Here is a 21570-nt window from a genome sequence, read left to right as displayed (position 1 = left end):
GTGATGAAAATTTTTTTTTCATTTTTTCAGCTATGGATGCAGACTTTTCATAGTAAAATTCAGTAAATTTAAACTCCAAAGCGAGATTCTAAAAAATGCCTCCAAACTCAAAAACAGCAATATATCTATCTCAAAAGATTTCTCCTTCGATACACGCAAACTTTGTGGTCAAATCTGGAGGGCCAGTCAAAAATTCCAAGACGAAGGTGTTAAAGTAAAACTTATTCACAATTTTTCACTCATTAATAACACTAAATATGTCTGAGATCCCACAATATTAATTAGATTCTCCCCATCTTCCCCGCTCACGCTTCTTTAAACCCTTCCTTGCCCTTCCTCTCTTATACAAATACAACGCCACAACAGGCAAAATGCCCAACAAGGTGGCTGATAAAAAGATGCCCATAAAAATATGGATGTCATATATTTCAAAAATACAGCAACCCAATTAAAAATGCAATTAACACAAATTATAAACAATATATACACATGATAAAATATTATACAACGCCCATAAAGAATACTTATGATTGTCTTATTCTAAGAATGGATAGCTTCTCGATTTACCCCAACATATTTATCATATTTCTTTTTAAACGTGTCAATTGTGTTACAATTTACTACCTCCAGGGGTAAGCTATTCCATTTATTAACAACCCTATTAGAGAAAAATTCCCTGCTACACCATAACCTTGCATTATCCCTCACCAATCGATACTGGTGTCCCCTTGTAAAAGCAGTCGATTGGCGGTGTACTAAAAGTTCATGGTCCATCCTATCCATCCCATTGAAAATTTTGAACACTTCGATCATATCTCCTCGACACCTGCGTTCATCCAATGTAAACATATTCTCTTCCCATATCCCTTCAGAGGACCCCTTTAGGCTACTCTCCCCCCTTCCCCCGGAGCAACTCCGTCCACACAACCTCCAAATTAAAAAATAATACCTTTCAATTGGGAGCTATTAACACTCGCAGCCTAAAAAAAAAAAACCAGATTTTCTTGAATCATTCCTACTCATCCATAATCCCCATTTTCTTGGAATTACAGAATCATGGCTACATAATACTGTCTCTAATTCTGAAATTTTACCACCTGAACACAATGCTTTTCGAAAGGACAGAAACTCTTGGGGGGGGGGGGGGTTCTTACTTAAATTCTATCCCTTTAATTGAAACTCTGTTACATTCCGACCTCCAAATTGTTGGAACTGAATGGCTTCAACCTAACTGTTCTTCACTTGCCATCTTTTCTATTTCCCGCCCTCTCCAGACTTCCACCTTTTTGAAAAACTGAGAATTATTGTTGAAAAGTTTACCAATGCAAATTCTATTATTATGTCTGGAGACTGGAATCTTCCTGGTATTGACTGGAAAAATATGGAATCCCTGTCCGGCAATCACAGAATTAATAACAAAGTTTTAGATATCTTCCTTAAATTTAACTTGGTCCAATTCGTCTTAGAACCCACAAGAACTACCTTTTACTCTAGCTCTACCTTAGACCTTATCGCTACCTCCAATCCAATTTCAATTCTTTCTACTTCCATCTTCGAGGGTCACTCCAACCATAAAATCTCAGTCATTAACTTTTCCCTCCTCCAATCTTACAAACTTGCATGTAAACGTAATTTCAACAAGGCAAATTATCCACTTATGCAAAATATTCTTTGCTCTCACTTCAATGATTTCCTATCCATATACTCTTCTAACAATATTCACATCCTCTGGACCTCTTTTAAATGTATTATAGACAAATGCTTAGCTACAGTTCCAATTAAAAAAGTTTCTTCTAATTATTTTCTTAATCCGTGGATCACTGGAGACATCATCTAGAGAGAAAAATCTGCCATACTTCTTTCAAATATAAAACCATCAAATCCAATTCGCTCAAATACGTAATTTCAGCCTCCACTCAAGACCTCAGAAAACTCATTTCCACCCAAAAGACCAAATATCTATCCCGTTCTCTACCCCATTACTTAAAAACTTATCCAGCAAAATTCTGGAGTTATCTTAGACCTAAATCTGGTGGTCCCATTTCCCTCATATGTTCAAATAAACATACATCTTCTCCTTCAGGGATGGCTGCCGAATTCAATTACTTTCTGATCACTTTTCTCAATAGACCTCTCCAATACTTTTTTTTGGTTCTATCCACAACTCATCCCCAGAATCTTTCTCCAAACAGGGTATTCTAAAATTATTGAAAAAACTGATTCTATTCTTATTGCCGCTGTGGTGGTCGAGTGGTTATAGTGACGGACTCACGATGCGAGGATCCGGGTTCGAACTCCACAGTGGTTGGCTGAAGTTGGTTTTCTGTGGTTCCCAACTTCAAGGCGCAAATGCGAGCCGATCTCCCCTTAAAAAGTCTCGCCACAGAGAGCAACAGTCCTACAATGATAAATCATTCAATCATAACATTTCACTCATAGTTAGAAAAACTGGTGGCAGATGGCAGCACTACACATAACAAGCATTACAGAGAAACAAAAAACTTCACGTCAGGTTTCACTACACGTACACGCACATTCCCGCATGTACCGATTCGTTGGGGGTTCCGCGGGGGGGAGGGGTGCGCATGTGTGGTGTACCAGTATACCAGTAGTAGGTAGGGCCTCCAAAAAATGGATGGGGGATCCATGATGTTCTTAAGTCAGCCACCTCGTTGGGCAATTTGCCTGTATGCATTGTATTTGTATTTATTGTATTTTGTCCATGATGACATCCCAAATTCCATTCTTAAATTCTGTGCTGATGAAGTCTCCGACTATCATTTAATTGTGTTCAATGTTTCACTAAATACTGCTATCCTCCCCAATGACTGGAAAATCAATAAAATTATTTCTATCCACAAATCGGGTCCACTTTCCAATTCCTTTAACTTTAGGCCAATAGCAATCATCCTCGAACGTATTGTAGCAAAAGAAATCTATCCACTCAGACTCCATCAACTTCCCCCCACAACCAACACGGCTTTAGACAATCTCTCTCTACTGCCTCTCAATTGGCCCTCTTTATCCATGACCTCTTAGGAGCCATTGATAAAAGCCTACAAACTGATATTGTTTTCCTAGATTTCTCTAAAGCTTATGATAAAGTTTCCCATGATAAACTTCTTCTTAAACTCTAATGCCTTGGCCTCAACGTGCAATTACTTAACTGGTTGGAGGCTTTCCTAAAACATTGTAAACAGTTTGTCCATTTTAATGATCATAACTCCCTATCCACCCCTGTAAAGTCTGGGACCCCTCACGGATCGGTCCGTTCCCCGTTACTTTCCTTAATTCACATCAATGACCTCCCAAAATCCCTCAACAGCACCACTAGATTATTCGCTGATGATTGTGTAATTTATCGTATCATTCACCAACAGTCTGATCAATAACTTCCCCAACACAACCAAACAACACGGACTGGTGTTCTTTATGGCAAATGCTAATCAATATCTCAAAAATGGTTCACATGAAAGTTACCCATAAAATACTTCCTCTTGAATACTCGTAATCTATCAATAATTTAACATTAGCCTAAGTTTCTCAAATCAAATACCTTGGTGTCATAATGGTCAGCCAACCTACGTCGGAACAAACATGTTGACTATGTTTACCAGAAGTGTCTAAATAAACTATTCTTTCTCCACCGCAACCTTAAACACTGTACTCGGAATATCAGCTACTCTGTTACCAAACTTATATCTCCCCCATTCTCTCCTATGGCACTGAAATCTTGGACCCCTACACCTCCAGTAATATAGAAAAACTTAAAACAATCCAAAATAAATCCATTCGATTTTCTCACGACTGCTGGTCTTCTTTCGTTTCCCCCGTGTTCAAACTTGAAAACAAACTTCATCTCCTCCCTCTCTCTACTCTTCATCTCATTTCTCGATTAACATTGCTATATAGAATTTTCCATGGTCAATTCAACATAGATACTTCTGGTATCTTAGCCAAACCACCCTACATCTCTAGAAGACTCGACCATTCACTTAAATTAAAACCAATTTTTGCTTCCACTGACTGCTTTAAATACAGCTTCTTTCCTCATACCATTGGTGAATGGAACAAACTTCCAAGATCTATTGTCGAATCCCCCACTATCACTCAAGTTTTATGTCCAATATCAAACAATATCTTTGGCATTTCCAATCGCATCCTCTTGTATATGCCCCAGGGCCAACAATATTGTATAAATAAATGGGGCATACAAAGCATGTGACACAAGTAAAAGTTGGCAGTATCTACCAATAGATCATATTAAAAAAAGTTACTGGAACTCTGTTTATGTGAATATGCCCTGCTGAAGTTTGGGTACTAAGCCAGTTGTACTTTCACATGATGATCATAATGTACTATATTAAAAATATCAGAAATGTGGTTTAATTGCAGATGGAAGTAAAGTTAGTGGTGTCTATGGATAAATAACAAAGTTAAGACGAATGCAATGGTAACCCATTGATATTAAGAAATCTTTAATTTTGTGTATCAAGTTGCTAAATCATAAGTATATATCATAAAGTTACTTGAAAAGTACTCTATAATCACATGATAAATTCAAATAAATAATATTTTCTATTATATAAATATGTGTTCAAGTGTGCAGTGCAACCTTGATTATCCACAGTAATTTTGAAGATGATCATGGATGTTACCAAAATCCATGGTTAAACCACTAGAAAAAAAAAATAGATCATAGCACAATAGGATTCACAAAACAGTTCAAATAAAATAAGTATTTTTGCATTTCGCCTTTTCAAAATTAATATTTTGTTTATGTCCTCATGTTATTCATGTCACAACCATGATTCAAATTAAGGAAAGCAAAAATTGAACACAAAAAAATTAAACATTTATGTAAATTATACTGTCCACACTAGACCTGATTTCTGCATCATGAAGTTAGGCATTCGCCCAGGCTTTCATGATTTAATCCCTAAAATCAACTCTTGAACTGTTCCCATCATATAAAGAGAATTAGCTTAGTAGCCTGTTCAATTACTTTCCGATCATTTGGGACATGCACATTCAATTTATGAAAGAAAATTTTTCTCACATACAGGACAGTATTTCCAGCTATTTGTGCAGCTCAAAGGTTAAACAGTAAACTGTATTCATGAAGGGGCTCCTAAGTGCCAGCTTTTTCCAGGGAACCCTTTCCCATCCTTTCCCAGTCAAAGTTCCTAACTCAATTTTTGAATGATTCATAAATAATCATGTTTTCAATAACAATATCTTATAGTTACCAAATAATATTACTCTTCTTCACTCAACCTTAAATTATCTGTATATGCTTAGCTCTCCTTTACCTTCTTTGAGGTTCCAAAATTTTTGTACCTTGATAATCTGTTTCTTGGATAATCGAGGTTATACTGCATTACTCATATATACTGTATATATAAGACACAGTAGAACCTCGATTGACTGACATAATTGACATGAATCTATAACTCAAAATTTCTGTTTTACTGAATGTGGATCAATTTAAAGATTCAGTATTATATATGCTGATTGTTATTGGATATACATTCAACTGACACATAGAAAATTAGATCAGTTGTTGCTTTTCAGCTGTATTATGAAGTTTTTTACATTATTTCTGATAAGTAACAATTTCTAGCCAACAGTTTCCTCAAAAACATCACTCAAAAGCTCACTTCAACTCTTTACTTGTACCACTCATTTTTTATCATTGCTCTCATTTGATGTTGCCATATTTCCCATGTAAAGGATCTTATATTTAGAAGAAATGCTCCAGAATTCTATACTAATTTTCTATTTTCCAATTTTTATTTTCTATTAAATTAAAACTATTAAAATAAATAAATATATATGTATTTCAAAACATTTTTGTAATTCTCATTTGTGTAGCTTTGAGTATATTGCAAAATTTTAAAATTTAATGAGAGAAAATTTCCCTCATTTTAGTACCATGATGTGCCACTAGTGACATGCATGCCACTCATTGGCACCTCCTGTCTAACAGTATTTTTGATGGTTATTTACACTTGCAAAGTTTTTTGATTTCATTTGCATCAGAAAGAGGATCTCAAGCTTCTGTTGTAATTTTCAAATTTCTGTAAATGAATAAATTATCACTGAGAAAACTGATGACTCTTAACAGAGCTTCCTGAATAAGTGAATGTCAGATAATCGAGGCCCTACTGTATGTGCACATGCTAGCACATACATAACTTTCTCTTTTTTCCTTTTTCTTTCTAGCACCGTATTTCAAAGAGGGTAAAACTTTTTTTTTTAAATTAATTTGTCTATGCATGTTATATGATCGTGTTCGTATTTAGCCTAGGGTTTTGTTTATTTGACTTCATAGATCAATTCTCTTTATGTTTATATAGTTTTGGTACGAAGTAAATGCCTGTCAAACAGAATTGATGTGTATAGCATTGCATGACTAACCTCAAACTAATGCATATGAATCATTAAAACCTGTTCCATGAAAAAAGTAACAAAATATAGTCTAAAATAATGGTGATGTGAAGGTGCACTAACAGTAAATGGTGTCAGTGCTTATTATATTGGTTTAGTACTGTAAAAAATATTAATGGGGTGGGGGGGAAAGGTTGAAATAAATATATTTCTATGCAGTGGTGAATAGGAGCAGCTTGTACATAGTCAACATATTTCTGTAGCTTTTCCCTTGTAAAGAGTGTCGACATCTGTTTTTAAGTTTGATTTATGGAGAGCATGATTAAAATTTTATGAGAAAGATTTGATATTAAAGGAGAGAGTATTCTTTGAAAAACTGAAAGTACTCTTGTAAAATATTTACTTCAGATTGTGCAGTGCATTGACATAAAATTTTATTAAAATTCCTCATCGTTCCCTTAATCATTGTTCACAAAGTCACAAGTTCACAAAAATTTTTTGACTGACTTTCTTTCAAACTGAATACAACTCAAATCTGTCACCATCTATGGGTGATTTACTACCTAGTGAGGTTTACCGGAAATGTAACCGTGTGTGCAGTGTTGTGTTTGATTTTTCAGTGTCGCCATCTATATTTCAGAAGTGAAGTGAGTGATGTGTTTTGATTGAATTTACATTTGTATTGTTTATAGCCTATTGCTTTCTGTGGTGAGACTTTTTAAAGGGGAGATTGGCTTGCATTCACACCTTGAAGTTGGGAACCGCAGAAAACCAACTTCCGCTGACCACCACGATGGCAACAGTGGGGTTTGAACCCGGGACCTCGTGCTGCAAGTCCCTCACTATGACCACTCAACCACCACCGCAGCTTTTTGACAGACTACTACAGTTGATTAGAATTTTTAATTATTTCATCAAATGAACAGTTATCAACCACAAACCAGTTGTATAAACATCAGCATATCTACTGTAGGAGTTAAAAATCTTTGAAATATTTTTTACCATTTTTCATAACTAGAGTCTGATGTGTTGGGGGGGGGGCAATTTTTTTACAGTGAGGCCCAACAGTGTTCGTAGATGCCAAACATGCATAAAATATAAAAAGTAATATTTTGAAAAATTAATTAAAAATTAAAATTATTTATACTTTTAAATTATTCAAATTTAAATAAATTAAAAATGAAAACTAAATTAAAATTTATATTAATAAAAATTATATATTTTTCAATAAGCAACACACTTATTTAAGGAATTGCCTGTAGTAACTAATGTTACAATTAATGAATTAGCTGTTTTTTTACAATAAATTTGAGTATTTGCTCCTGCAACACTCATCAAAAATACTGTACACAATAAAAAGTTTGAGGAGCAAACTGAATGTGTTATATTTATAAACATGGTAAGGTCTCATTAGCTACCTGGAAGTTGAGTGGTTAGGGAGCTACTGTGCAGGTCTCTGACTGTGCAGGTCTGGGTTCAAATCCTGGCTCGAGCATGGATGTCTACTACCACTAACAAAGTCCCTGTAGAGATCATGAAGATATCTTGGGAATACGTGAGGATCGCGTTAATTCTGATGCACATTACCAGCTGAACAAAATTTTATTAACACTATCAAGTGCAATTGTACAAATAAATGAATACTTTGCAGATGAAAAGAGAGCAGAATATAAAAAGCATGTGAAGAATTGTTTTTTTTTTTTTAATGTTCCTAAAATCCTACTTCCTTCTCCTTTGCTTGATAAAACTTACGACTCGTTAACTGGACACAGCAATATACACAAAAATACATCGATATGTATTTGATACATTTTTTTCCAACTTTACGTGTCAAAGTATGTAGATACGTTGTTTATATATATTGATGTAATTTATTGGTCCCCATAAAAGTATTAAACGTTTCTCTTTGCGATGGAAGTTGATAACAATTATGCAAAATAATGTGAATAAAATAAGGATCTTGGCCAACAAGAGGAAATGAATTCTGAGCTACTTCAGATACCAGAAATCGAGTTTAATAAAGACAATACTTGAATATTTTAATTAATACAAACCCCATCACACAAAAAGAAAGCAGTTATCTGTTAAGTATGTACTTCGGACACACAATGATAGTCCCTTACCCGTAACGGGTCGCACTGTTCTTGCGAAAAATGTATGTGACCGCTGAAACTTTAAATGCCACATGCTATCAGAAAAAAAGCTTAACCTACGCTGTATAGCTTTTGCCCTCTCACTTGCCCTTGAATAGAACAAGAACTCAGCAAAACATGCCTACGTGGCATGTAGATGTAGATTAAGATGTAGGATACTTACGGAACAGAAATGTGTGCCTAGAATGAGCTAAAACACCTGAGTGTCCAAACATTGGCTGACTTGGACCAGGACTCCATGTGACGCAAACATGACACCGATTTGTCGATGTACGTCTTGCAATACTAAAACTTGTGACATCCAACGAACATGGACGGACCGCCACAGACGGAACTTTGGTTATTGAGTCCATACATACCAAGGACGATACAATATCAATTCTTAGACCATGGTTCATCATGATTATTTCGTTGATTAATACTCCTGTAATCTGACTAGTTATTCTGTTATACAAATTTTTATAGATATATATACATGCACTCATTTAACAAAATACCTGATGCACCCATCTTTCAGGAATGCTTCAATTAGGCCAGGTGGACCCCTCTGTGGTCTCTGCTTGTCTCGTACTCTATTCATATCAGCTCAGTATTTGCTACCCAGCACTGGACCTGACCAAAAGGAACTTTGTTTCCCATCCATGAGAGATCCTCAGGTAGGCCCTCTGTGTTTGCTCGGTACGTTGTTTAGTTTTTACCCTTGATCTGCTTGCTGTATGCGCAGAAAAGTTGAGGAACCACTGCTGGAAACTCAAGCATCCATAGCGAGCTCTGCTCACTTCAGCAACTTTTGGTGTTCACGAATATGCTTTGAAGACTTAGCAATTTGTTTGGAGAACTTTGAACATTCTTCTTTCAATTACTCACATTCTGGACAGTTAATTTGTCTTTCTCTGAACGATTTTAGAAATTCAAAGAAAATTTTATAACACCAAACTTATATCCTCTCTTTGAATAGAAAGAGACACTAGACTACAGTAAAAGCACTAAGCTTTTGCCCATTGATGATATGTCTGTATTCACAAATAATATATTTTAACTTCCTCATTCATTTCTCATTCTTTTCAACTTATAATTTTCAAACAAGACAAGAAAATTCATTAAAAATTTCCAGTTTTTTATACTCTATTTATGAAAATTTTTGCATCTGAAACCTATATTCTTTGTCTTCAAATAAATTATTCCATACTACTACGTATATAGATACTCTCAATAATCCCTTCAGTAATCTGGTGTTTTTAGGCCTGTTTTCTTTGAGCATAGAAGAGGAAAACATATAACATGTCTATGAGCAGAGCAGAAGTTTATATTATTTAAAGGGATTCATTCAGTTTTCAGTAATTCTGCGATTTCAGTAACCAATCACAACCTAGTCTGATATGTGCCAGATTAGCGAAAGTCTACTGTATTAATAAATCGTATTAAATCTCTAGTAATTCCAGAAAGATTCAACTCGATCAGAGTTTTTGTTTTGCTGTTATTTTTTGTTTTCTCCTCAATTTATTTTCTGCAACACTCGGATTTCAAAGCCACATGCCCTGCTACTGAAGACAGTGTCATATTTACGGGGAGGGATTGCTTAGCGAGCTATAGTCCACGGGAGCAACTTCAGATTGGCCAAGAAAATTAGTATAATGGGAGATGGGTGGTGAAATTTGTATAACCCTTAATAAATCCATTTCCATGACAGCAAGTGAGAAACAAGGCAAAGTGACCTAGAGAGTTTGCAAGCACATGAGTGAGCAAAACAGTTTCTTAAAGGGAGAGCAAGCACGTGATTGACCAAATGAGTGACCTACAGAGCAAAAGACCAGTTCAGTGAGTGGCATAGAATCAACTGTCTTAAGCACATCCTGGGCTTGCAGGCAAAGTGATTTTTGTGAGGCTCCCTTCCCGCCGCGACATGTTTACTTTCAAAAATTTTAACTAGGTATAATTTTCACGAGACCTTCCCCTCCCTGCACTTGATGTCCTTGCCTGTGGAGGTGTATGCATTAAGACAACATTGCCTAGAGCAGTGTTTCTCAACCATCGGGCCATGAGGTCAATCGTACCGGACCGCGAGAATATATTTGTTACCCTTTCATTTCTTAAAACATTTCTACGAATTGGTTTATTTCACTGGGACATATTCGAATTTTCAGTTTAAAAATCATACAAGGGAAGAGATGAGAAACCTTCCTATAGTTGCAGAACAGAGGCTTTCAGCTGCAAATTAAAGGAATTTGGAAAATCCTCCTTCCCTTATCACACTGAAAATCATTCGTTTTGTTGCAAGGCCCCAAGGAAGAAAAACATGTGCCTCTGCCCCCTTGAAACTAGTATTTTTGATTGTTTTTTTCTTTCTTTCCGAAATTTTAAGTATCCGTTGTCATGAAACCCGAACAATACAGAAGGGGAAAAAATTATTTTCCCATACTCTTCATTCCTCTTTTCTGAAAATATCCTACTGCTTCAGGGTCATCTGCTTCTGTTGACAACCGATGACCCTGTTGTTTGCATGTTCACTGTTTGCCATAATAGGCATAATGAAGACAATAATGTCATGAGAAAACTTATTATCTGTAGAATAATTCCTTGGAGACTGGAAAAGCATCTGTGCTAATCGCCAGTGACCAAGCTGCATAACTTCAAAGGAAGGGGAATAATTGTGAGTGATCAAGAATTTCCGGGTAATAGAAAACCACCTTCAACCATTGAACCTGTTATTTATGACTAGTGGTAAAAACCTCTAGCAGTCCTATTATAACGACGGAGTATGTAGTCACCTGCTCTCAGAAATGAGTGAAGTATTTTAGATATGCATGGCAAATGTCAGCGACTAATCAGTGAGGCACCTGCTTTGTTATTAATTCGTGATAAGTTCAGGAATCAAAATTTTTCCAATTTTAGAGTAGAAAAATTGTGTGATCAAGGTTTTAAAGTTTATTAAGTTTTACACAATTTTACATAAGCATCTATCATGAATATGTCGAAACAAGTGTTTCACCCAAAATTGAACAATTTTCTACTCTTCAGCTGACTACTTTTTTGGTGAGTTACAATGTAGACAAATTTTTTTATATTATTACTTTCTTTCTAGCTAAGATTAAATACAAAATTCGATCATAAAATATATTTCACACTAAATTATTAGAAGTGCTAATTAATAAATGCTGCATTGATGCCAGAATAAATAAATTTAATTGCCCATTGTGAATAAAAACTTTGTATTTTTGCAAACTATGTAAAATTATTCTATAAAATTTAATATTAAGACAGTTTCGATTGATTTGCGATCAATTAAATTTTTAAATGAGGAAGACGTGCTGAAATAAAAAAACTATAAGGGGCTGAACGTTGCCACATACAAATACAAATACAACGCCACAACAGGCAAATTGCCCAACGAGGTGGCTGACTTAAGAACATCATGGATCCCCGAGCCATTTTTTGGAGGCCCTACCTACTACTGCTACACCACACATGCACCCCCCCCCCCCCCCGCAGAACCCCCAACGAATCAGTACATGCGGGAATGTGCTCATCTCCCACGTAAACTCTCGTAAAATTAATTGCAGTGCCAAACAGCCTCAGTAACCATGTTCCGGCACCTCTTCAATGAGGATGTTTGCTGCTGTTGATACGCTTCGTTTATGTTTGACTTCTGCATGCGATTAATACAGTACCAAAAAGAAAAAATGTCTTATCACAGTCCATAGGATAATAATGGATTCAATTCATAAGTTCATCAAAAGTATTTTGATTAATTTATTGGTGTAAATTAATTAAAAAAGTTTAATCAATTGATCAATTAGATGATTTAATTAATTAATCAATTAGTCATTTTAATTAATCAAATAAAAGGTAATTGTTTATCAATTGTTATCTTATGAACGAGTAAACCATTCCAGACTAGGCCGATAGAATGCAACAAACAATGACCAAAACAGTGTCAAACACCTGATGACCAAACAGTGTGCAAGCATGTGAATGATGAAAACACTGACTAAGCATGTGTACTTGCAGAAGTGGGGTAGAGGCAAGCGGGTTATATCACAAGGTGGTAAATTCGAGGAAAGAGTAGTCACAAGAAAATTAGACTAGATTAGAAGAAAGGTGGCAACATTTGTGTAGCCCACTGGCAGCAACCCGTAAATGCACGTCTGACTGAAAAACATCAAAATTACTCTCAATCTTCAAACCTAAATTTCTCTGGGTTTTTTTTTTAAATAAACAACTTGTAAATAATGAAAACTTCAATTTATAAACTACTGAGTGGTAAATCAAATTCTTATGAGAGTAGAAAGTCAAGATAAATATCTTCATATTTTATCTTGACTTTCTACTCTCATAAGAATTCATGATTCACCATTCAGTATTTTGTAAATTCAAGTTTTTAATTCTTAAATATGAATATAATATTCTTAATAATCTCAAATATTTCATTCTTAAAATATGAAGATATTTTATAATTATTAAAATATAACATTGAAGTATAGGTTGTTTTCGATAACAAGAAATGATTAGCGCTTATTTCAATAGTATATGTGGGTACCAACTTGTGATTATAATTAGGAAAAATTTGAGAGTAAAAAACTTCATAATGAAATTCTAATTTCACGATTTAAAGTAATATTTTTTAAATAATACTCTTTTAATTTAGTGTAGACTAGGGTTGTCAGAAACCTATTCAAAAACATGTTTTCCTGCCACAGCTTTGTTAAATATAGAAAGCTTACTTTCGTGCATAATGGAATGATTTGCATTTTTTAAATAATTTATTATGATTATCAAGTGCACAATATTAATTTTAAGATTTTTTGCATGGTTAAATTTAATTCCCGCAGAACATCCCGACTCCACACAATCAATTTTATATAGTGGATTCCGATTATAATATTCGTCAGGGACAAAACTTGTAGGGGGGGGGGGCATATTTCAGAGCAGTCTTAAAAGCATCATGGGCCCCCGGCCAAGTGGTTTTTCTGAGGCCCTACCAGGTAAATTCTGGAAAATTTCAAACAAATCTTATTTTTGTAAGGCCCCCTCTTCTCTTGAGGTCCCCCGGGGCATAGGCCAGGCTATATGAAAGATGAGACTGGTGTATTTCACCCCTTTACTTCCTTTCATTAAAGGGGGGGGAGGGATCAAAATGTTGACCAAGCATTTGGTCGCTGCACTGCTCTTAGAACCTTTTCCCACGTAGTACGATTCATTTTCGTGATCCCACCTTTCATTAATACTCATTGATATTTCCCATATAAAGTGTTTTTCCACTTACATCATTTTTTATGACAGTTTCTTTTTAGAAATGTTATAAGTGGAATCCCCATTTTCAAGGTTTAATCCAGGTATTTATTTATTCGGGCCTGAAAGATTATAAAGGCTTCAAATTATTGGATGGGGCCGAGGCCTATATTTTCAGGTATTATAGAGAGGCTATGTGTAAAAGCTCACCTTCTGAAGCAGGGCTCTTGAGCTAGAGATTTTTTTTTAGGGGGGGGGGGGGTCTTTGCTCAGATTTTTCGTATTTTTAGGCCTCACTATAACGAATTTATAGACTTAAAAATAAAAAAATGATAAGAAGGCCTGTTACACACCCTGTGAGGGGCCCCTGCAGTGGTGCATTTATAGGAGGCTTAGCGGGCCATATCCCAGAGCAGCAAGTTCAGAGGGGTCTCAGATTTGAAGAATGATTGGCCAAGAAAATTGGGAGAAATGTTGCGAAATTTGTATAACCCTCAATAAATCCACCTCTGCCTAGATAGCTAGAGGCTAGGTCAGTGAGTGACTAAAAAGTGATCTAGAGAATTTGCAAGTTCGTGAGTGAGCAAAGGAGTTACGTAGTGTGGCATGCAAGCATGTGAATGACCAAAGGCAGGACCTAAAGAGTGTAGAAGCATGTCAATTGCCAAGAGTGATCAACCTGCAGAGCGAGGGACCAGGTCAGTGAGTGACCTAGAGCGTGGGCAAGCTTGTGAATGACCATGAGAATAACCTAGAGCAGTGGTTCTCAACCGGGGGCCATATAGCCCCCTTGTGGTACTGGGATACTTCAAGGGGGCCACGGAAGAAAATAGACAAAGGGGCCATGACAGGTGGTTTGGAGAGCTGAGAATTAAAATTAAGGTGTGAAGAAATAAAGATTTTATATTAGTGACTAACACTTATGCGGTGAGAGAGAGAGAATCCAACAAAACCACCCATAAAACCAGGGCAGCGTCTTTAGGGCATGGACCCACCGCCTACATTTTGCAACAAGTTCCCTAGGATGGGGTTTTTCTCAAGTCCCCGGCTAAATTTTTCAGACCCCCTTCCCTATATGAAAGTTATTGTATGAAAAAAAAAATGATGAAAACCATATTAGGCTCCCTCCCCCTGGCTCTGTCAGTCCCACTCTTGTGAGGGGCCTCATGCCCATAAGTGACCCCACCTTATGATATTTTGTATAGTACTTTTTTTAGTATTTTGTATAGTAATACTTTTTTTGAAAATAAGTAGGAAATATATAGGCTGTTTATTTCCAGCTAAAGTATGGGACTACCATAGCATCACTTTGTCTAAGGAGGGGGGCCCTATGATATTGAGACGGTCCTGATAGAACTCGGACTAGCGGGGAGATCAATAAATTCTAGGCTAGTGGTCTGGAGGCCAATTTTCTTTGCAAAATTTTCGTTCAGTGTAAATTCACTGAAAAAAATCATTGCAATACGTGTAAAGTGTCTTGCTTCTAGATGAGAGTTGAAAACTCTGGGTAAAACAGGGGAGCCACGAGAAAAAAATATGGTTCAAAGGGGCCCACGGCAAAAAAAGGTTAAGAAACATTGACCTAGAGCATGTGTTGATGGTCAAAAAGTAACCCTTTAGTACAGTGAAAAAAAACTGGTTCCTTGTTTTCGGAGAACTAACTTTGATGTTTTGAGAGGAAGGTTAGCGGAAGTTTTCAAAGACCCGTTGGAATCAGTCAGGATGGTAAGTCAATGGGAAAAATTTAGTAGGAAGCTGTCCTGTTTTGCACAACGTCATACCTTTGTTCGAAAAAGTGTGTTTGTACTTCACACCCCTATAGTTCATGGATAGCGTGTGTAACCTTTATCTTGGAAAGAAAAGAGCATTAAGGGTGGTATTCACCGACATGGTTTAAACCTGTAGTTACAATTTTTTGATAAGAGATCAACATAGATTGGTTAAAACCCTGAATTTAACCAATCCGTGTCGATCTCTTATCAAAAAATTGTGACTATAGCTTAAACCATGTTGGTGAATACCGCCCTCAGTGAGTCTAGGTTGGCAGATAACAGTGGCTCTAACCCAAAATCAGATAGATACATCAATAATGGATGTAAGGGGACAGTTGTCCCCCCTGTCAATAGGAGGGTCTATATAGGTTAGAGAGCAATGTAGGTATGTGTAATGCTTTCAATGACTATTTTGCGTTGGGTTTTAATGGAGATAATGATATTCGATATACGGGTGTTGCATGAGGTAATAAAATCCTCAACGATATTCAAGTGGAAGATGTGGAGGTCCTAAATCTTCTAAAAAATGTGTGTGCAAGCAAAGCACCAGGACCAGATGATACCCAGGGTCCTCAGGAAATGTGCTAATGAATTGTTGGGCCAGACGCACAGATATACAGGAGTAGTGTTGCTGAGGGTATCGTCCCAAGGGATTGGAAACTTGCTAATGTTTTTCCGATATTTAAGGGTAGTGGAGAAGCTGTGTAAATTATCGTCCAGTGAGTTTGACGAGCTCCCTCTCGAAAATTGATTATTGAAAATTATCAAAAGGCAATTGGCGAAGTGGATAGACGAAAATAATGTATTCTCGTATAATCAACATGGGTTAAGGAAGGGGAAGTCACGTGTGACTAACCTCCTTTGCTTCTATGATCACGTGACGAAGGCTTTGAATAAGGGCAAAAATGTAGATGTTGTTTACCTTGATTTCCAGAAGGCATTCGATCCGGTCCAACATGATAAACTCTTGAAGCATTTATACGAGATTTGGATTGGGGGCAACTTGCTGAATTGGATGGAATCGTGGTTAAGAGATGGGTTATAACGAGTTATGGTGAACAGGGAATTCTCTGGTTGCACAGGTGTCACAAGTGGAGTTTCTCAAGGAAGTGTCCTTTGCCCTATTTTTCACTTTTTATCGACAAACTTTATCAGGGTATCGATGGGATTACTAGCAAATTCGCAGATGACATGAAGCTAATGGGGGTAATCTGGAATCAAAGCGATAAGGAGTTGCTCCAGACCAACTTAAACAGGATTGCAGCATGGGCAAATGAATGGAGCATGACGTTTAGCGTTGCATGTGCATGGTCGCTAATTTTGGTTCGAACAACCCACGTTTCTCTTATGAGTTGAATGGTGTCAGTATCCCGGATGCAACTAGTGTGACAGATTTGGGAATTCTCATGGACGAGTGGCTTAGGTTTTCTGAACATTGTTCAGCGGTGGTCAAAAAAGCGAATCAAATGCTTAGTATCATTTTCAAAAAGGTCTCTTCGCGTTCTCCTAAAGTCATTCTTCCGCTTTCCCGAAGCTTAGTTCATCCTGGACTGGAGTATGCTGTAAGGCTTTGGAGACCATACCTACAGAGGGACATTGACTTGGTTGAAGGGGTGCAGAGAAGAGCTACGTGCATCCTTATTGGCACACAGGGCTTGAATTATGAAGGGAGACTTAATTTTTTAAATAGGTTTACATTGGATGAAAGGAGGTATTGGGGAGATATGATCGAAGTGTTCAAAATTTTCAGCGGGGTTGGACTGGATGGACCATGAATTATTACAAGGTTTGCACATCCTTACAAACTCCTTAAAAAGTCCTAACTTTTCATTTCCTTCTGGAAGGGCCCTTATAACTCCTTACTTTTTGTAGCCAGTCCTGAAAAAGTCTTTATTTTTGCTCTGAAGGGATGATTGGCAAATAATAGGCATTCCCCATGATGATGCATTGCCTAGGAAAATAAGGAGCTTTCCCAAATATAAAGAGGGAGAAAAGAGAAAAACCCTCCTTTGTAATAGGAAACGTGAAAGCACGGAATGGGATTGAAACATCCAATTGTTGTGCGTACCTGCCACACAACTGTTACGATTTTATCAAATTAATATGATCGATCGTACGTTTTTGCTTCAAAAATTTTTTTTTTTACCGAATCGCTAATATTAACGTTTTCCTGCCTATGTCACAAACAAAGCTGGTTAAAGAATACTCTTTAACCAGGTTTGATCGCAAACTGGTCATCGTTAAAAATCGGTGGTCTGTTTAACGACATCACTCAGCGGAACCAGTATACAGTGCCGTCTTAATGCATGGGCCTACCTGGGCATGGCACGAATGCCTCAAGAGAATAGGGGGCCTTTTAAATATGAGATCCGGTTGAAATTTTCTAGAAGTTACCAGGTAGGGCCTCAGAAAAACCACATGGCCTGGGGGCCCCATGATGCTCTTAAGACGCCCTGCCAGTAGCCGAAAATTCCCCTACTCCCAGTGGTGAGGAGAAAGTTGAACACCGCTGGGTGTTTTTTTTTTTATTGGTGCAGCAAAATGATGTCTCAAGTCGCCTATCAGTATACTGAGTGGCACCTCAATCCTTTAGCATCCGTTTGATGGATCAATATTTTTGCAAAATTTGCATGCCATCCTAACCTTTTATGCTTTCATTATTAACCCTAACCCTTTATGCTTCTTACAACATTATACTTTTTTCAATTCAGGTCGAATTTTCTGAATGAACTTTTGCCAAAAATAGAGTTCATAATTACACATTTTTGATAGATTTACAATAATAAACAATTATTTTCTGATATTTGAGTATCGTCAATTTTCTCATGTCTGAAATTTATAAAATTACTTTTTGGATTACTTTGGAAACTTATTTTCGGAAATTTTTGACAAAAAATAATATTGCTCTTGATATAGTTCTATTAATATTGATCATTCAGGTGACTAGAATGTCTAATTTTGAGTTATGAATATCAGTTGATTTTCAACCCTTTAGCATCCATCTAATTTTGGAATTAGAATTTTTATGTTTTCACATGATCGGGGGACTGTGTCCCAGTGAGCGAAATTGTATTTAATTTTAGATAAAACATTACAGTAGAACAAAAGATAGACACAAGCAAACAATTTTTTCGTTTAATTTTGTAAAATTAAACCATACCTTCTTTTCTCATGCAGCGATTATCTTCTCTGATTGTAATTATGTAACTTCCTAATCAATTTTTAGTATGGGGTCCCAACTTGCCTCTTTTATTCCGTGAATTGGAAAATGGACTGTGTTAAAACTTTTTATGAATACAGTGGGATTTTTTTTTCAGACAGTGTGAGTTTGGCAGGTCTCTTGCGTGTGTGGGAGAGTCATTAACAATCCGATCATTTCCCGGGAGGGGGGGGGGAGGCTGGATGAATATTGTTTTTTTTTTGTTATATAACATTGTAAAATTTGCAGCAGTGGAAGCCCAAGATAAATCAAGTCAGGTGACCCTGGAATTGTTGTGAAATTAATACAAGTGAAAAATTTTCGTGACGCTCACGGGGGCAGGGGAGTCGATGGGGAAGTTGACAGGTTTCATTTTGGGGGCCCTGGATGAATCTCAATTGTTTTTTGTTGTTTAACATTGTTGTAAAATTTGCATCAGCGGAAGCTCGAGATAAATCCAGTCTGGGGCCTCCACTAAAAATCTGCAAATTGGGTCCCGGGTCCTCGGTTACGGACCCTGGATTTTATACCTTGGATAAATGAATACAAATGAGAATTTTTTTTTTTGCCCTCACGGGGGGGGGGGGGGGGGGGAGTCTGACAGGCCTCCAGGTTGGGGTCCCGATGGGGAAGTTGACAGGTTTCATTTCGAGGCCCTGGATGGATCTCATTGTTTTTGTAGCTTTAGCAGTAAACTTTGCTATAAATCCATGTATCGGGCCCATAAAAATACTCTGCATATTGACTTTCTGCGCTTTGATTGGGGCCCTTAGATTTTAGTTGTTGGTAAAATTAATATGAATTATAATTTTTTGGGGTCCTCATGGGTTGGGGGTACAACAAGGCTCCAGTCTGGGGACCCTCATGGGGGAAGTTGACTCATTTTGGGAGGGTGCTTGATGAATCTCATTGGGTTTCTTTTTGTTGTTTTAAGATTGTAAAATTCCCCAGTAAGCTGGTGGTTTCACATGCCACTTTTCATATCACTCTGACAAAGATATGATGTGACGAGAAAAAGGGTGTTGCCGCCGAAGGGTGCAAACGAGTTTTGTCCCCAGTATAGCTACAAACTTTTCCCTGATATATAAGTTTTAATGAAAATTTTTTGACTCATTCACAAATGCAGAACATATAAAGCTGTCATGACTTGTAGAAGAAAAAACTAGTTAAGTTTTCTTAAAAATACATTTTGTGGCTTTTTTTAGAGAAAACAATGTATATGAAAGGATTTGAATAAAAAATGAAGTTGTTAGTTATGTTACCGGCAAAGTATGAAAACCAGGCATTCTATAGAATGCCTGGATTTCATACTATAGAATTGTATATATTACATACTTGTACACATACTCATTGTATAGAATGCCTGGTCGTTTCAGGCAAAGTATGAAATACCGGTTTTATTCTATACTTTGCCTAGGCATTCTATAGAATGACTAGTCATTCTTGCCTAAACATAATCCAGGCAAAGTATGAAATATCTTCTTCCAACAAATCTTTTGGGGGGGGGGGGGGGTATAAAATATTACATAAAATTGAAATTTCACAGAAATTTTCGTCATTTTTTTCCCGCAACCATTTCCCTTTCGCTCTCGTTAAAAAGGATCTGTTGAGGGGCGGTATAAAAAATTACAATTTCATCGAATTTTTTTCATTTTTTCCCGGAAATGTTTCTCTTTCGCTCTCGTGAAAAAAGATCTGTTGAGGGGCGGTATAAAATATTACAATTTCGTCGAATTGAAATTTCACAGAATTTTTTTCGTCATTTTTTCCCGGAAACGTTTCTCTTTCGCTTTTGTGAAAAAGGATCTGTTGAGGGGTGGTATAAAATATTACATAAAATTAAAATTTCACAGAATTTTCGTCATTTTTTCCTGGAAACGTTATCCTTTCGCTCTCGTGAAAAAGGATTTGTTGAAGGGCGATGTAAAATATTACATAAAATTAAAATTTCACAGAATTTTTGTAATTTTTTCCTGGAAACGTTACCCTTTCGCTCTCGTGAAAAAGGATCTGTTGAGGGCCGGTAGAAAATATTACAATTTCATCGAATTAAAATTTCACAATTTTTTTTCCGTGATTTTTCCCCACAAACGTTACCCTTTCACTCTCGTGAAAAAAGATCTGTTGAGGAGCGGTATATAAAATATTACGATTTCATCGAAGTTTTTTCATTTTTTCCCTGAAACGTTTCTCTTTCGCTCTCGTGAAAAAGGATCTGTTGAGGGGCAGTATAAAATATTACAATTTCGTCGAATTGAAACTTCACAGAATTTTTTTCGTCATTTTTTCCCGGAAACGTTTCTCTTTCGCTCTTGTGAAAAAGGATCTGTTGAGGGGCGGTATAAAATATTACATAAAATTAAAATTTCTCAGAATTTTCATCATTTTTTCCTGGAAACGTTACCCTTACGCTCTCGTGAAAAAGGATCTGTTGAGGGGCGGTATAAAATATTACATAAAATTAAAATTTCTCAGAATTTTCATCATTTTTTCCTGGAAACGTTACCCTTACGCTCTCGTGAAAAAGGATCTGTTGAGGGGCGGTATAAAATATTACATAAAATTAAAATTTCACAGAATTTTCATCATTTTTTCCTGGAAACGTTACCCTTACGCTCTCGTGAAAAAGGATCTGTTGAGGGGCGGTATAAAATATTACATAAAATTAAAATTTCACAGAATTTTCATCATTTTTTCCTGGAAACGTTACCCTTACGCTCTCGTGAAAAGGGATCTGTTGAGGGGCGGTATAAAATATTACATAAAATTAAAATTTCACAGAATTTTCGTCATTTTTTCCTGGAAATGTTACCCTATCATTCTATAG

The 21570-nt window shown here is 36.5% G+C and overlaps 1 protein-coding gene and 1 long non-coding RNA gene across 4 annotated transcripts in view; both read left to right on the top strand.

Annotated features, from left to right (window-relative positions):
- The window catches only part of LOC149069437 (uncharacterized), a 529602-nt gene that overhangs the window by 150076 nt on the left and 357956 nt on the right, over positions 1 to 21570 (top strand). The window lies entirely within an intron of this gene.
- Positions 1 to 21570, top strand: part of LOC149069442 (echinoderm microtubule-associated protein-like 2) — a 168762-nt gene that overhangs the window by 98353 nt on the left and 48839 nt on the right. For 2 of the 3 annotated variants that reach the window (XM_089250079.1, XM_089250076.1), the window contains one exon: positions 6226 to 6243. The exons of the other annotated variant lie outside the window; for it this stretch is intronic. In XM_089250079.1, the coding sequence (XP_089106205.1) occupies positions 6226 to 6243 (18 nt within the window). The remainder of the gene's footprint in view (positions 1 to 6225; positions 6244 to 21570) is intronic. 3 annotated transcript variants of the gene reach the window in all.

The sequence above is a fragment of the Pholcus phalangioides genome, unplaced genomic scaffold (genome assembly GCF_987345545.1).
Source record: "Pholcus phalangioides strain wild (caught in Gottingen) unplaced genomic scaffold, Ppha-v1.0 ptg000022l_1, whole genome shotgun sequence".
Taxonomy (NCBI): Eukaryota; Metazoa; Arthropoda; class Arachnida; order Araneae; family Pholcidae; genus Pholcus; species Pholcus phalangioides.
This window is presented reverse-complemented; position numbering and strand designations above follow the sequence as displayed.